Consider the following 15,665-nt stretch of genomic DNA (forward strand, 5'->3'; position numbering starts at 1 on the left):
ACGAAGTGAATATTCCCTGAACTGAATGCAACAATTTAATACTCATTGTATGAGCAAATTACTGCAGATGCTGGAATCTGTACCATAAACAAAAATGCTGGAGACCACAGTGAGTCAGGCAGCATGCATGGAGAGAGCAAGCTAACGTTTTGAGTCTTGTTAAGACGGACCCGCGGGGTCCCGTCTTTGCGTGTTATTTCGGAAAGAGAGACTCACTGGCAACTATGGTTAGACGCAGACAGCAGTTTATTCACAGAATCTTAACTGGTACAACGAATCTACAAGCATGCATTCGTTGGAGAAGGCGTTCTGTCTTCTCGTTCAAACTTGACACAATTATACTTCGCGCTGCCTGGAGTCCCCGGTCAGTTCGCTTTCCCCATTGGTCCATTCATCTGCGCGCGCTGGGGATCCGTCCTCCTATTGGCCGCATCGAAGTGCCTGTCCAGCTCCTGCTGTGCTTGACAATGGCTCAGCCATCCCCGGGAGCGGTTCCGATCCCGTATTCAATAGTTCATTGTTTCAAGGAATTACTATGCGTCTGACAGGCTAGCCATTTTCAATAGTTTCAGTTTAACTAAATTGACAATTACACTTGTCAACTTTTTAGACTTAAATAGAGCCATTCACACTTAACAGTTACAGGTTCCGATAGAGCAATTCGCACTTGTCTAACAGTTAAAGATTCCGATCGGTTTCTTTATTAATCACGAGTTTCGATGGGGCAATTGATACTGGCTGGTATTTACAGGCTCCAAGATTTAATTAACATTATGCATATCCCTTACAAGCTCCAGCTAGGTAGTCATGCAGTCGCCAGCAGCAGCTCGCTTGGCTGTTAACCATTTCAGGGCTAGAAGTGTCTGTTGCAGAACTAGTGTCACCCTCCCTAGCCCTACATTAAACACCCCAGTGAAATCTCCCCAACAGTCTCGAGTCTAGTCTGCATCAGACCTGATGTGAAGTGGGAAGGGTCACAGCATTTATGCGGCGGTAGTGGAGGGAGTTGGGTTCATGGGGGAGAAAAGGTGTTGATAGTGCAGATTAAGTAATCAGAATGTTAGACACACCACTGTTCTGCCATTCTAACTGCCAGACAGGAAAAAACAGACATGACAAGGGATGAGAGGACATGGTAACAGAGAACACAACCAAACTAAAACAAAGGGAAGGAATGGGAATGGGAATTGGTTCACAATCTGAAGGTGTTGAACTCGATATTAAGTCTGGAAGTTGTAAAGTGCCGAGTTTGAAGATGAGATGTTTCACCAGTTTGTGCTGTGATTCACTGGAGCACTGCAGCATGCCGAGGATAGACAAGTATGCATGTGAACAGAAGACAGTGTTAAAATGACTGGTTACGAGAAGGTGTGTGTCATGCTGTACATAGACTGTCACTGAACTCATTATGTCTGGAGATCTTCCCCCCCACCCCATCCCCACAGCTTCCAATCTAATAGCCATGATGTGGAGATGTCAGTTTTGGACTGTTGTGTATTCCTGACAGAGGAGCAGCGTTCCGAAAGCTTATGATTTCAAGTAAACCTGTTGGACTATAACCTGGTGTTATGTGACTTCAGACTTTGACCAACGTTATAGTCTCTCAATCCCGGACAACCCACTTCTACCTCCTTCCCAAAATCCACAAACCAGGTTGCCCGGAAGGATCATTGGCTTGCTCCTGTCCCACCAAGCATATTTCCTCCTACCCTGACTCCATCCTTTATCCAATTGTCCAGGCTCTGCCCACTTATATCTGCAATACCTCTGATGCCCTCCACCATATTGACAATTTCTAGTTCCCTGGCCCTAACTGCTTCCTCTTCACCATAGATGCCCAATTTCTCTATACCTCCATTTTGCACAGAATGATCTAGGAGCTCTCGGTCTCTTCCTCAACAAAGGCCTGAACTTGAAATGTTAACTTTGAAGTCATTGGTGAGAAAAATTGGTTGAAGTGTAAGAATTCACTCATTCTTTTAGGATTACTCTGAGTAGTTATCAGTTCAAAATTGTTTCATTTTTGGGTGTGATTTGCTCATGCTCAACATTATGCAAGGTGGAAACAATCTGCTTGACTGAGACTTCAGCATCATACCTAAACACTCATTCCCCCAACCACTGATGAACTTCTTCCCAAATCCATCACTTCCGCAGCCCAGAAGAGGCAAGTTGCAGATACTTGGGAGCACCAGGTGACAGCCATATTTCAATTTCTTATTTCTCACTGAGTCAAAATTCTAGAAATCCTTGTCAGTTTTGTCAGGGAGTACCTTCCTTAGACGGACTGAACAAGAAGACTCATTACTAAGGGCAATGAGAGATAGGCAAAATTCTCAACGACCTCGATATCCCCAGAATGAACTTCTAAAACAGATGCGTAAGAAACAAAGCATCTGGATGAGTAAAAATATGTGGAATGTATCATATCAGAGAATTCTGTACAACATTTTTTGAATGTTCTATTTTATTGAGTGATTTTACATGAAGTCAAATTATTGTTATTTACTCTATACTTCTCTACTGTTCAAAGTTGCTGTGTATGAATGTGATCATTAGTACTGAGGGAGTTAAAGCTCATTCTGGCTTCAAGTCATAGCTTGTACTTGCAAATGTAATGGTTTTTCGTGTCACACCGAATATCATTCCATTTCTTGAAATCTGTAAGATAAATGTTTTAAGATTTTTTTTCACTGAAAATAAGTGGAGAACATTGAAAGTTGTAGCAATGTTCAGCTATACAAATAGTATCATGGTTAGATAGTTTGATTCTCAACACTGTGGGATGAATCAGCACATGCATTCATGACTAATACAACTGTAAAAGGTTTATTGCTAAAGGTTGATTGATCTACTTAGGACCTTCCATGGTCTTCATTCCTACAGTCTTGACAGAAAACTTTAGCAATTTATCATTCTGAGGTTATGAAGGGTGCTCTGTAAAATACAATACACAATACAATTCTTAATCTTTATTTAGATCCACTATTTATTGCCCATGTGTGGTTTCTATCCCTCTGTTCGCCTCCCGTTCATGTGTCTTATCAGCTGATGCTTTAAACGTTGCTAAGGTGCCTGCTCCTACCATCTCCACTCGCAGTGCATTCCAATCACCTACCACCCTCTGTGTGAAAAATGTTCCCCACACTTTTCCCCCCATAAATGCAAGTTTTCTGTAATTATATAGTTCTCTGCCCCACCCCCCCATTCAGCTACAACAAGAGACTAGGATTATGTTGCCCGAAAGTTAGTGTTACAGGTAGTTGCCCGAAAGTTACAGACCAAGCATTTGACAGGATCAATAGTGAGTAGTTTAACAAATGATTTCCTCTTAGCAGAATACATAAGGGAAGACATAAAATTTAATTTGGAAGTCATCACTACTAAAGCCAAACTTTTCAAATATTCTTCATAGAAAGGCGTGCAAGAAAATGGAAAAGACTTTGCTAGTAACTATGGGTGCAAAATCAGCTGAATTGATCAAAGAGAAATGGTTACTTCGTTGAGAAATACGAGTACAACATTAATGGATAAAAGACAGTAGACATGAAATTGAAGTGGAAGAAAGAATGCTATCATAGCTAAGTGAGTAACAGAACCAGTTTGATTTTCCTAATTTTGAGACTTATGAGCCTCATTAAAATAATGTCAGCTAATTCCCAATTGGATATCAGGAAGATGTCTTCGGTTGGGCTAGGAGTGAAGAGTTGAGATTGAATAATCAGCAATCTTTTTGAGTCTGTACATTGCTCAACATTATTATGGAACATGAAGACTTTAAACCAAATGATCCTTGACCTTTTGAGAAGTGAATGATGTATCCTAAAGAGGAGTGGATAAAGCTATTTTAATCATAATAATAACTGACATTTAAAAATTGACATACCATGTTCCTGAAGAAGCTCAATGCAGTGCTCCAGTGAGCCTACGTTATTTGGTTCTCCATTGTTCCATTTTTTGTAGTTAAATATGGAACCATCAGTCCATTTCCAACGCTGATTCTAAAATTGGAATCAAATTTATTTATTCATTTGAGGTGAAGCATTATTTGAATCAGAGTAAAGTTGAAATCTAACTCATTTCAAGCCATGTAAAGCATTCAGATGTAAGCCATGTGAAGTACCATATATTTTTAGTGTCCCATCGTAGTGACCATTTCTCGTTTGCGTGCATTGCATCTTATATAGTTTCAAATGGGCAGTACTTAGTTAATGTGCTTCAGAGTGCTTTTTAAAATTAAGTCTTGGAATATGGGCATCACAGATATTTGTTGACCAACTATAATTATCCTGAGAGAATAGTGGTGGGGCTTGTTTTGGACTACTTCAGTCCTGTATGTGGAGTTTGTCAATATTTTGATGCAATGAGTGATTTGCTGGGCCACCTTAGAAGGCATTTAAAATTCAACCACATTGTTATGGGACTGGAGTCACACATAGATGAGAGAGGAGAAAAATTCTAAAATAAGTTAGTGAAGTAGTTGCATTTTTGTGACATTTCATGTTCATGTTTACTGATATCTGTTTTACTATTTCCAAATTTTCTATATCAGAAGTGTTTTTTGGAATTTCTTCCTGTTAAATTCCTAACAAAAATATAAGTTTCAATTGTTCTGTTGATAGTATAAAATTACAGAAACATTCTCAGTGGCTAAGTGGGCCCATCCATGCCGTGGATAGTGCTCTGATTCTTCCACTGACAGAACAGCAAACCTCATGCGGAATCATGCAGCAGATCACATAATGGATTACGTGATGGTGTCAGCGAGATCCTATTGTTCTCTAAGTTGAATGCTGAGTTGGCATAATGGCTGAGACATGTGGGCTTGTTGCTAGGTGACAGACAATCCTTGGTAAACACACAAGTATAAGTGTGTGATGAGAAGTTTGAGGATTAGGTGATTGAAGATAATGGAGGGTCTACTTGAGATGTCATGGACACCAGGCCATCAGGTTACCCCCATATTAGTTTGAACTGCAGAAGGAGCTCATGTAGCAGCATCCCAAAACAAACAAGAAAATACACTCAGTTGCTCAACAGGCAACCTTTATTTAACACTGGGAATAATATGGTTTGTTCACCTTAACATATGAACCCAAGTCTCTGATGCTGTGAGGTAGCAGTGCGAGCCACTGAGCCACCGTGCTGCCCAGTTCTAGCCCAGTGGCAGCATAGGGAGTCTTAGCTATCAAAGGGATAGGTTTCCTGTGAACACATATCAATAGCCACTACCATGGGACTTGCTGTATACTACCATTATCTGCTGACTGCATTTTATGTCCTCATCATCAGAGGAGCCATCACAGTCCAGTGGCTCATCCTCCACTCCCCAAGCGTAATTATACTAGACAGACAGTCCCTACCCCTTGGACGCATGAGAAGGCCCTCATCGCCTACTTCATTTATACTAATATTAGAATCTTTGCATGTTGGAAATGAAATATCAGTTGCAATCACAGCCTGAAAAACAAACCAGCAGATAAAATATTCATACAAGCTGCTATTCCGAGGAGCTCTCGCTTTGGCAGAGAGTTGAGATGAAACTAAGAATGTAGAACTGAAGACAGGCTGAGGAGTCTCACTCTTGATTTCGGAAGTAAAGAGTCTAGTAAAGCACTGATTGGAAAGAAGCATCAGGGAACCAAGATCATATAACTGCAATATTCACACTGTTCTTGGTCCAAAACAAATCATCTAACCAACAATGGTCTCAAGTTAAAACCTTATATTACAAGGAAAATCAAAAGACTCTAAGTTGTATATTCTTTTATGTTCCTTTCATGCTGGACATTATCCCATTTTACCTTTGGACGTGTGTGTGTGTCTGTTGTTGCCAAGGAGGTTAAAAAGTGGGGAGTTGATTCAATCTTTCTCATATCACCAGAACAATAATGAAGCGGTATTGGTCGACAAAAGCACCTGGCTGCTCTAAGAGACCCCTCAAGGATACATGTATTCGGTCTATAATCTCCAGAGAGTTAGTGGTGAAGCCAATCGATTTCGGCCCAATCTGAATTACCAGTCCATAATTAATGTTGTGTTACCTGGTGAGAAGTTATCTGATTGATTAAATCCATTAATGGGTCTTGAAAGTGTAGTTTGCTGATTCTTTGTCATAAATATTACAATACCCCCACATACATCACAGAATCCCCACAGTGAGGAAGCAGGCCATTCAGCCCACACCAACCCACCAAAGAGCACCACACTCAGAGCTATCCCTTTACCCTATTTATTGTAACTGCATTTCCCATGGCTAGTCCACCTCCCCTGCACATCCCTGGACACTGCAGGCAATTTAGCATGGTCAATCTACCTAACCTGCACATCTTTAGACTGTGGGAGGAAACCAGAGCAGCTGGGGAAACCCATGCAGACACGGGGAAATCATGCAAACTCCGCACACAAAGTCCAAAATCAAATCCAGGTCCTGTGAGGCAGCATTATCACCCAGTGCTCTTACAAATTAAATGCTCAAACCAGTTGCACTTTTAAGATAATAAGGAACATATGGAGGAAAGTTAGGTGCAGTGCCAACAACTCTTCATGTGTTAACATGACTTTTTGATATGGACAGCCTGCAGGGTGTCCTTTGGGAACCACTTCTAGGAACCTGATTACCCAGCAGTCAATCCTTTTGAAGATGGCATCACTCAGAGCTCCATCATGAATGGATCAGGCAACCATTTTCAGGCAATGAGCACCCTGTTTACACTGAGGAAAATCATGTTACATCCTGTTGTAGTGACTTGGATAGTTATTAGCTGTTTGAGCACTTCTTTGATAGAATACACACTGAATGTTTCTACCTCTTTAGGATCATTTCCTCCGGTCCAAACGTTGACTTTGGTGGAGAAAGCACTGAGCTGATTTGAAATTATATCACTTTCTCTATTGTTATGGATTGAGACAAGATGACCTCCATATGATGCACACTCAACCTGAAAGAGAAGGAGAAAAATTAAGAATCACATCCTACTCTCTCAAGGCAAGGTTTCCACATTATTTTCTGGTGATATCATAACTGAATTCATACTCAAGATTTCACCTGGAAATATTTGGTTTTGTATCTCAGGTACACTGTGAAACCTGTTTTCAACATACCACTGTCTGACACCTCCATTGAACATGTTTTCCTGACCAGGTAAAGAACAAGGGTGAACTGAAACTATTAACCAGAATATTATTACTTTTCATGTTGCCCCTGTATTTCTGGGGCTTCTCACAAACCAATATGAAAGCAATAGGGGTGTGAACATTTCTGACACTATTTCAATGCTTACAACCTCTCCAGAGAAACAGGAAGCTTTCAATAATACTACTACTAATAAATACACTTGATAATAGTGTGACTTTATTAAAACTGCTACAATTCTCACCTTTTTAGAGCAAAAGTGTTTTGTTGTTAGAACACGACCTATGTACATGACTTTGGGATCTTTAATTGCAATAGGTTTCTTGTTCAGCTTCAGTTTCACTTGGTGAGCCAATGTGTGACAGCCACACTAGATTCCTGAAGAAGGGCTTATGCCCAAAACTTCGATTCTCCTGCTCCTTGGATGCTGCCTGACCCGCTGCGCTTTTCCAGCACCACATTTTTCAGCTCTGATCTCCAGCATCTGCAGTCCTCACTTTCTCCCAGCCACACTAGATCATGATCATCGTTGGCAAGGTCTTCTCTCATTGTGTTGCAGCATTCATGAACCAACAGATTGCATAACCATCACTTTAGGAAGATCACTAACCATATCACATTGCCTGTCTTGATACTTCTCTGGAGTTGAAGAAAATGCCAAACAGCATATGCAACCATCAGTATCGCCTAAGGAACATCTAAATATTGTTAGAAAACTGTTGCTTTCAATTAGGTTCGCTCACGAGTAATCTTCCTTCACAGCTAGGCTAGTGAGGATTCTTAGCTTTGTAAGCTGTGGAAAAATTCTTTTGACGTGTGGGTTGGGGTAGTGAAATCTTTTTGGTGTTTCATTTGGATGTATTGGTTTACTGCATACTGTCACTTTTTCAGGTTGTTTCACTGCTACCTCATTGCTAATCCTTTCTGAAGAAGTTATCACTCTTAATTACTCATCTCTTTCCCAGCTCTTGTCTCTCAGGATGACTCTAAGGGCAGCTGGAACTTGCCTCAGCAGATGCTGAATTGGTCTTAAACTCTCTACGCTGAGCTGACAGACACCAGGCAGGCATCCTGGTTCCACAAACACATCATTCTACCCTGCTCGAATCTATTCCATAATCAATGGTTTAGTGTGCTGCAGCCTCTTTTGGCATGTTGCAGGTTTTCAGTTAATGCTTTAGACTTGCTCTACTTGAGATGAGTGTGCTGACTATGATCTGGAACTCCAGACGTTCATGCTTGATATTGATTTGGACTGGCAGAGTAATCTGACCTCTCGGTACACAAATGGTGCCATCATATAGTCTGCAATTTACTTTTGAGGGGTTCATTTCTGAATCACTCTGTTGAGCCTCTTCACACAGGTTTGTGAAGGGTATGATGCTACATGACACATCAGTGACATTTTATGTTGACCTGATATTCTCATTTGCTGTCCTTCTTTCAACAGTCCCACACCCATGACTTGGCAGCATCCTGGTTAATCTTTTCTGAACCCTCTCCAATTTAATAATATCCTTCCTGTAACAAGGTGACCAGAACTGCACACAGTACTCCTGAAAGACCTCACCAATATCCTGTATAACCTCACCATGACATCCCAACTCCTATACTCAAAAGTCTGAGCAATGAAGGCAAATATGCTAAGTGCTTTCTTCACCACCCTGTCTGTGATGCAACTTTCAAAGACACCAATTCAATTGAGACAACGTTATGATACTTGGGGGACAGGCTAAACAAAGACAAGCTCAGGAATTCCTGGAGGCCTGGTATTTATCTATTGGTTCCATAAACAAACACGTTGAAATAGACCTCCCATCTACAGACCACTACCATACAAAACTGGATGTAGACCGCCCGTCATAACAGATAGAACCATTAAATTCAGGACAGATCATGACAGCACCTCATCTAGAGGCTATCAGCACTGAAGATGTCACCCAGGAAGGAGACAAAATGTTTGCAAGAAAATCATCCAGCTCGGCAAACCAACCAACAATCTCAACCACAAACTGAGTTATAGATCTTCACTAAAACCATAAACATCACCTGGATCTCTGGACTATAATCCAACAATAATTTCACTAAGTGATCGCCTCCCTAAACTGCCCAATAACTTATGAAACTAATACATCATACCCTAGCCACATGCAACTGGCCACAAAAAGACCATGACCCACTCTCATTACTATCCTTACATACAGATGAGGAAGGACACCACTTCGACTGGGACAACACATCCATCCTAGGACAGGCCAAACAGAGACATGCTCGAGAATTCCTTTAAACATGGCATTCCAACGAAACTCTATTCCAACAAACACATTGACTTGGATCCTATTAACCACTCCCTGAGAAAAATAACAGGAAATGACATCACAGACCCAAGGGAACCTAAACACAAATAGAAAGTGGGTCATGCCACCAGTGCTTCATCTGGAGGCTTGCTGATTATGTTACCTAGTATGGTAAATGTCTAAAAAAAAACAAACCTTCCAGCTCTGAGCAAACCTACATACAAGAATTGACTACAGATTAAGATATTCATCCTTAAAGGTAAATGACATGTGTGGCTTCATTGTCTAATTTTATAACATTCCTGTTAGGTGCCTCTAGACATTTTATGTTGTTAAAGGTGCTGTATATGTGCAATTTGTCATTATTTTTGCAATTTTTATTCACTAATAACGGCTGTCCATAGTGTATCACTCAATAATGAGTCATAGTATGACATAAAGAAAAGATATACTGGCGAAAATCACAAGTCTCAGCCAGAAGCTCATGAGCTCAAGTCCCACTCCAGAGTCTTGAGCACATTATCTTGAATAGCATTTCAGGGCAGGGCTGAGGAAGTGCTGTAATGTCAGAGGGATCTGCCTTCTCTGGATGACCTAGAAGATTTCGGACCATTACATTACACCAATGATTAAACTTGAAAGTGAATATCTGTTCCAAAGTGTTTTGAGCATGTCAGGAGGTCAATGAAGGAGCAATTTAAATGCTATATAATTTTTTCTTAAGTATGATAAAGTTGAAGATCACTGATTGACCCACTTCCTTATTCGTGATCTCTAATGTCCTTCCAAAAATTCTCAGCAGCATTGCACCTTTGTATGATATGATAATTGATTTCAATAGTTATCCCCAATTATCTGCCTTCTGTGGTTCTCCCATTGAGTGAAGTATATACATATACAGTACCTCGGCTTCGCCCCAAGTCAGTCGCTCAGTGAAGTATCCATAGCAAGAAGATGGGTAAAAGAACCATCCCTCAGGACACATGGACCTGGCTTTACCAGCTTCAACATCATGGCAACAAAAAATGGAAGAATTAGTCATTACAGTGATAAAAGCTATTGGATGAATGCCGACCAAAACATTGTGGATACTGTGATGAGAACTGCTGCTGTCATAAAGAGAAACAGACAGATTGGCATCGTGACCTCATGACTTACCTAATAGTAGCACTCTGATGACCAATATTTACATGATTTGGTCACATTTGAACTATGGTAATAATGATGCTTGTGAATTTCCTCCGAGTGCTCCAGCTTCCTCCCACAATCCAAAGATGTGCTGGTTAGGTGAATTGGCCATGCTAAATCGTCCATAATGTTCAGGGACGTGTAGGTTAGTGCATTAGTCAGGGGTAGGGGAATAAATGTGGGTGGGTTTTGGAGGGTCGGTGTGGGTGGAAGGGCTTGTTTCCACACTGTAGGAATTCTAAAATGATAGACACTAGCCTACCCAGGATCCACCCAGTTCTCACTTGCATGCTGCAATGTGTGAGATGTCTAGGTCCTCCTATGTCTGGATTAACAACCACACGCTAACTCCTTTTATAGCACACACAGAAGGAGCTTAAAAAAAACTTAGCACCTGATTGGCTTAAGCTAACTGTAACTTTAACCCCTCGACTGGCAATGCTGATAGCTTCTACATGAACTTAAATGCACTCTGATTCAAATGACCTCTTCAGAGTTTTAGCCTAACAATTAGAGCTATCACTAACTCCTTATTCCAAGGTAATCCAATTTCACTATATTCTCCCCTCCTCAGCATCTCCCAGGTGGTGCTTGAGAAGTAAATGGAAATGGGAAGTAACATGCATTTTTCCAAGAGCCAGTTTGCTCTTATCAGAACAAGATCAGGGTTGACCTGCACCTGTGCTCTATATTCTCCTTTACCCATCAAACATCTAGCAATGTGAGTTTTGAAAGTTCCAGTTCTCCCAGCATCTACAACCTTTGGCAGAAAAAAAATCCAGATTTCTACTGCACTTTGTACAAAATAATTTTTTTAAATTTCTGACTGAATGACATAGCCTTGGTTTTAACATCCTCCTTTGCCCTATGCTCACTCACAATATCTTCTACACATCAGCCTTATACAATCATTTTAGAACTGTAAACTCCTCAGTCAAATCGCCATCACTCTGCTAAATTCAAAAAATTGAAAACTTAATACAAACTAACCTCATATGTTTATCTCTTACTGAAACGTTGATTTTCCTGCTCCTCAGACGCTGCCTGCCCTGCTGTGCTTTTCCAACACCACATTCTGGACTCTAATCTCCAGCATCTGCAGTCCTCACTTCCACCTAGTCAATATCATTCAGCTGTGTTTGTGCTGCAGTACCTTGAAAGCCAAAGTATCTTTCCTGGGGTTTGGTTTCAGAACTGGATTAAGGAGAATTCTATGGCATTTTATACGCACATTAAGGAGCAAAAGGGTAGCCCCACTCAAGGACAAAGAAGATCATTCAAGTGGGGAACAAGAGGAAGTGGGTGAGGTCCTTAATGAGTACTTTGTATTGATATTCACCAAAGTGAAGGATATGGGCATGTCAATTTTAAGGGAGAGGTGTTGGGCATCTTTAAAAACATGGTAGATAAATTCCCAGGGCCTGATGGAATCTATCCCAGGATACTAAGGGAGACACAGGGAGATTGTTGGGGCCTTGTAAGAAATATTTGCATCCTTTTTAGCCATATGTGAGTAGACTGGAGAATAGCCAGTGTTGTTCCTTTGTTTAAGAGGGCAACAATGATAATCTAGGAAATTACAGGCCTGTGAGCCTCATATCAGGGAAATTAATGGAGAAGCTTCTTATAGACATATTTGGAAAACAATGTGCTTATTAGGGATAGTCAGCAAAGCTTTGTGCAGGGGAGGCCTTATCTCAGTTTGATTGAGGTTTTTGACGAAGATGATTGAGTAGGGTAATGGATGTTGTCTTAGATGGGCTTTACTAAAGCATTTGACAAGGTGCCTCATGGTAGGCTGGTCCAGAAGGCCAAAACACAGAATCCACAGTGAGTTGGTAAGTTGGATACAAGATTAGCTTGGTCATAGAAGCCTTGGAGGGGTGTTTTTCTTACTGGAGGTCTGTGACTTGTAGTGTTCCGCAAGGATCAATGCTGGGATCTCTGTAATTTATATACATAATTTTGATGAAAATCTGATTAGTAAATTTGCAGATGACTCAAAAATTGGAGTTCCAGATAGTGGGGAAGGTTATCAAAAGATAGAGCAGGATATAGAACAATTGGAAAGTTGGGTGGAGAAATACCAGAGTTTAACCAAGAGAAGCATGAGGTGATGCATTTTGGGAGGTCAAATGCAAGAGGAAGGTATATAATTCATGTGAGACCTCCAGGAGCATTGATGTACAGAAGGATCTTGGAGTACAAGTTCTGAGCTCTGTGAAAGTGGCGAGACAAGTGGGTAAGGTGATAAAGAAGGCCTTCAGCATGCTTGCCTTCATTGTTTTAGGCATTGAGTATAAAAATCAACCAGTCAAGTTCAGACGGTAAGAAACTTCAGCTAAGCCACATTTGGAGTATTGTGTGCAGTTCTGGTTACCACACAATAGGAAGGATGTGGAGGCCTTGTAGAGGGTACAAAATAAGTTTACCAGGATGTTGCCCGGATTGGCGTATATTAGCTAAAAGAAGAAGTTGGACAAGCAGAGATTGTTTTCACTAGAGCATCAGAAGCTGAGGGACCTGTTACAAGTATATAAAATTGAGAGGGATGGATATGGTGGATAATTGGAGTCTTAGGTCTAAGGTGAGAGGGGAAAGAGATTGCAAGGCAAATCTTTTACACAGAGGATGGCAGGTGCATGGAGTGCAGTGCCACTGGAGATGGGAGAAGTGGGTATGATTGCAATGTTTAAAAGGCAGACAGGGAATAGAGGGATACAGACCCATGTGCAGGCAGATGGAATTAGTTTTGAATTGAATCATGGTTGGCACAGACATGGTGGGCGGAAGGGCCCATTCCTGTGCATGTACTTTTCAAGTGCCATGATCTGATTTCTATGTTCTAGTTTCCAAACCTCAAGGAACTTTTCTGTCAAAATCTCAAGGATTCATCCTTCTCAAAACTGGAGGGAATTTTGAAATAAACAACACAGTTGAGAAATAACCTTGAAATTCTCTAATGCTCTCACCTGTGAATGTAATGGCAGACTCACCTGCTCTTGTACCCAGGACCATACAACTCAACAGCAAAATGGCACTGATGGCAAACTTCATTTTGTTGCTGTACCTGTCCATCAACATTAAACACATTAAATATTTGAAAAATATTACAAGTTGAGCATTCAGTTTTGGATGTACTGACCAGATTTTTTATTCTGTTAAAATTACAGCTATTAGCTTTTTACAGAAGGTTAAGGGCAACTCTGAAAATGATATTGAATCATTCTGGAATGAATTACGAACAATAAAGCAGAGTGAATAAATTGAAAAGTATACCAGACACTTGCTATTCTCACCTGTTTCTTGACAGCTAATGGCTCTTTGTTGAAGTAAGCTCACTCTGTCTTTCCGTCTTGTGGATGCATATGAGAGCAATCTCATCCTAGTTCTTATATATTGTTCTGCAAAGGACTGAGGTAAATAGGAGGAACCAGAAATAAGAAGAAACAAATAGGAGGATCACTGAAATTAAGATAGCTGACAATAAAAGGACAGTTGGCTTTCAGGGGAATTTCTACATGCATGCCATTTAAGCCAGATAGAAAGTTGAAGAAAAGCACTGTAATAATTTATATAAGCATAATAGCAATAAAATCCACACAAGCACTTTGTTAAAGATATGTGGTACCTCATGACCTTTTTCATGTCAATTGAAGATAAGCCCTTCAAAACTTTAGAAGTGTTTCTTCTGGATTCAGTGACAATGGGTGGGGTGCATTCATTTGGAAACATTAGAACTATCTCCTACAAATCTCCTGTATTGACACAGCACTGTTCCTGTCTTCTTTCCTCAATACTTTTTGACCAACAGTTCATTGGCATTCATGGTCATATTTAAAGTGTTTGTATGTTAAAACATAGATGCTGCTCATTCCAATATGAGCCAGTGAAGGGAGGGTCAGTGAAGGAGATTTTACAACAACAACAACTTGTACTTATGTAGCATTTTTAATCTCAGACCAACTCCAAGTATGGAATGGCTTTCCAGAAAATCATGGTCACATTTTCTGATTCAATTTGTGACCAGTGGATCTGTACAAGAGAAAGGAGTCTAGCCTTCTCTGACAACTGAACAACCTCCAAGGAAAACATGAGACATTCTAAGCGAGACATCTCTACTCTTAATTCTTTGGGATTTCAGATATTAGTTGGCAGTGTTTGAATTCAATTTGAACTACATGACTGGATAGATGCAATAGACAAGCTATTTCTAGCTTCCTGTGGTGTGCACAAAACACTGTTTAGTCTAACACATGATTGGAGAGTGTAGGTATTAATAGTTAATAATGGAACAGAAAACCAACTCAAGTGTCATAAATGTTTCAGGAAGAATAGAATAGATGAGAAGAATGCATTGCATTTGGCACTAATGGCTAAACGATGGCACAAATTATGATTTCTGTTGAGACAGGCAGCATGCAAAAATCTTGCAGCCCAGAATAGTCTAGTTGCTGAATGGCCACAGGTTCAATATGACGTTTGCCAGTGTTTGTGGTCCAACTAATTCCCATTCTTTAAAGTAGTTTGTCACATTTAAAAGAAGAAATTGTCACATTTAAAGTGAAAGAAAAGGGGGCTGCTTCTTGACAACCTGTGCCACAACTGTAAGCTGGCAAAATGGAGCACTAGGGTAGAGCTGTGGACCATGGATGCAGTGTTGGAGCCTTGTCATGGAGATGGAGAGCGACTCTGAAGATGATGGGAGCAGTGACCAAGGACAGAAGTTGCAGCATCTGATTTTTCCCTGACCATTCTCAATAATCCTATGTTTCTGCTTTATGGGCTTTCTGGAATCCTGCCTCTCACTTTCATTCTGCTATTTGTGGTGAGACACAAGGTGCAGATGGTGTAAGCCTGGGTCTTTTGCTTTACTAACACACCAGCGTCAGTGTAATCCATCTCTTCAATTTGATATTCTCAGATACTCAGGATCCGCCACCTTCCTAGTCACATCACACCCAGGAGGAAGAGATGGAGGACATGACCCCACCAGTGATGAGGAAGCATTGTCACTTGTTCTGACCACTGCAGTCACCAGCTCA

The 15,665-nt window shown here is 40.7% G+C and overlaps 1 protein-coding gene across 2 annotated transcripts; it reads right to left on the reverse strand.

Annotated features, from left to right (window-relative positions):
- Positions 1-2,455: 2,455 nt before the first annotated feature.
- Positions 2,456-13,986, reverse strand: LOC148145824 (regenerating islet-derived protein 4-like). 2 transcript variants are annotated; one of them, XM_087999765.1, is made up of 6 exons: positions 13,920-13,986; positions 13,617-13,690; positions 10,337-10,434; positions 6,810-6,941; positions 3,887-4,001; positions 2,456-2,661 (listed from the first exon to the last, which is right to left on the reverse strand). In XM_087999765.1, exons 2-6 carry the CDS (start codon positions 13,675-13,677, stop codon positions 2,594-2,596), a joined length of 474 nt encoding a protein of 157 aa, XP_087855891.1. In that variant the 5' UTR covers positions 13,678-13,690; positions 13,920-13,986; the 3' UTR covers positions 2,456-2,593. The 2 variants fall into 2 exon arrangements, with proteins under 2 accessions (XP_087855891.1, XP_087855890.1); XM_087999764.1 differs by having other exon boundaries at positions 13,593-13,690; positions 13,920-13,968.
- Between the last annotated feature and the right edge of the window lie 1,679 nt (positions 13,987-15,665).

The sequence above is a fragment of the Chiloscyllium plagiosum genome, unplaced genomic scaffold, assembly GCF_037043375.1.
Source record: "Chiloscyllium plagiosum isolate Xiang-an unplaced genomic scaffold, Cpla_swu_hap1 HiC_scaffold_23, whole genome shotgun sequence".
Lineage (NCBI taxonomy): Eukaryota > Metazoa > Chordata > Chondrichthyes > Orectolobiformes > Hemiscylliidae > Chiloscyllium > Chiloscyllium plagiosum.

Excerpts from the sequence above, each read along its gene's own strand:
- LOC148145824 (XM_087999764.1), bottom strand. The coding sequence starts at position 13,677 with ATGAAGTTTGCCATCAGTGCCATTTTGCTGTTGAGTTGTATGGTCCTG. Across the intron at positions 10,435-13,592 it reads GTCTGCCATTACATTCACAG|CTGGTAAAGCCAGGTCCATG; the intron begins GTGAGAGCATTA and ends ATGATGTTGAAG. Across the intron at positions 4,002-6,809 it reads GAGGAAATGATCCTAAAGAG|AATCAGCGTTGGAAATGGAC; the intron begins GTAGAAACATTC and ends TTCCAATTTTAG.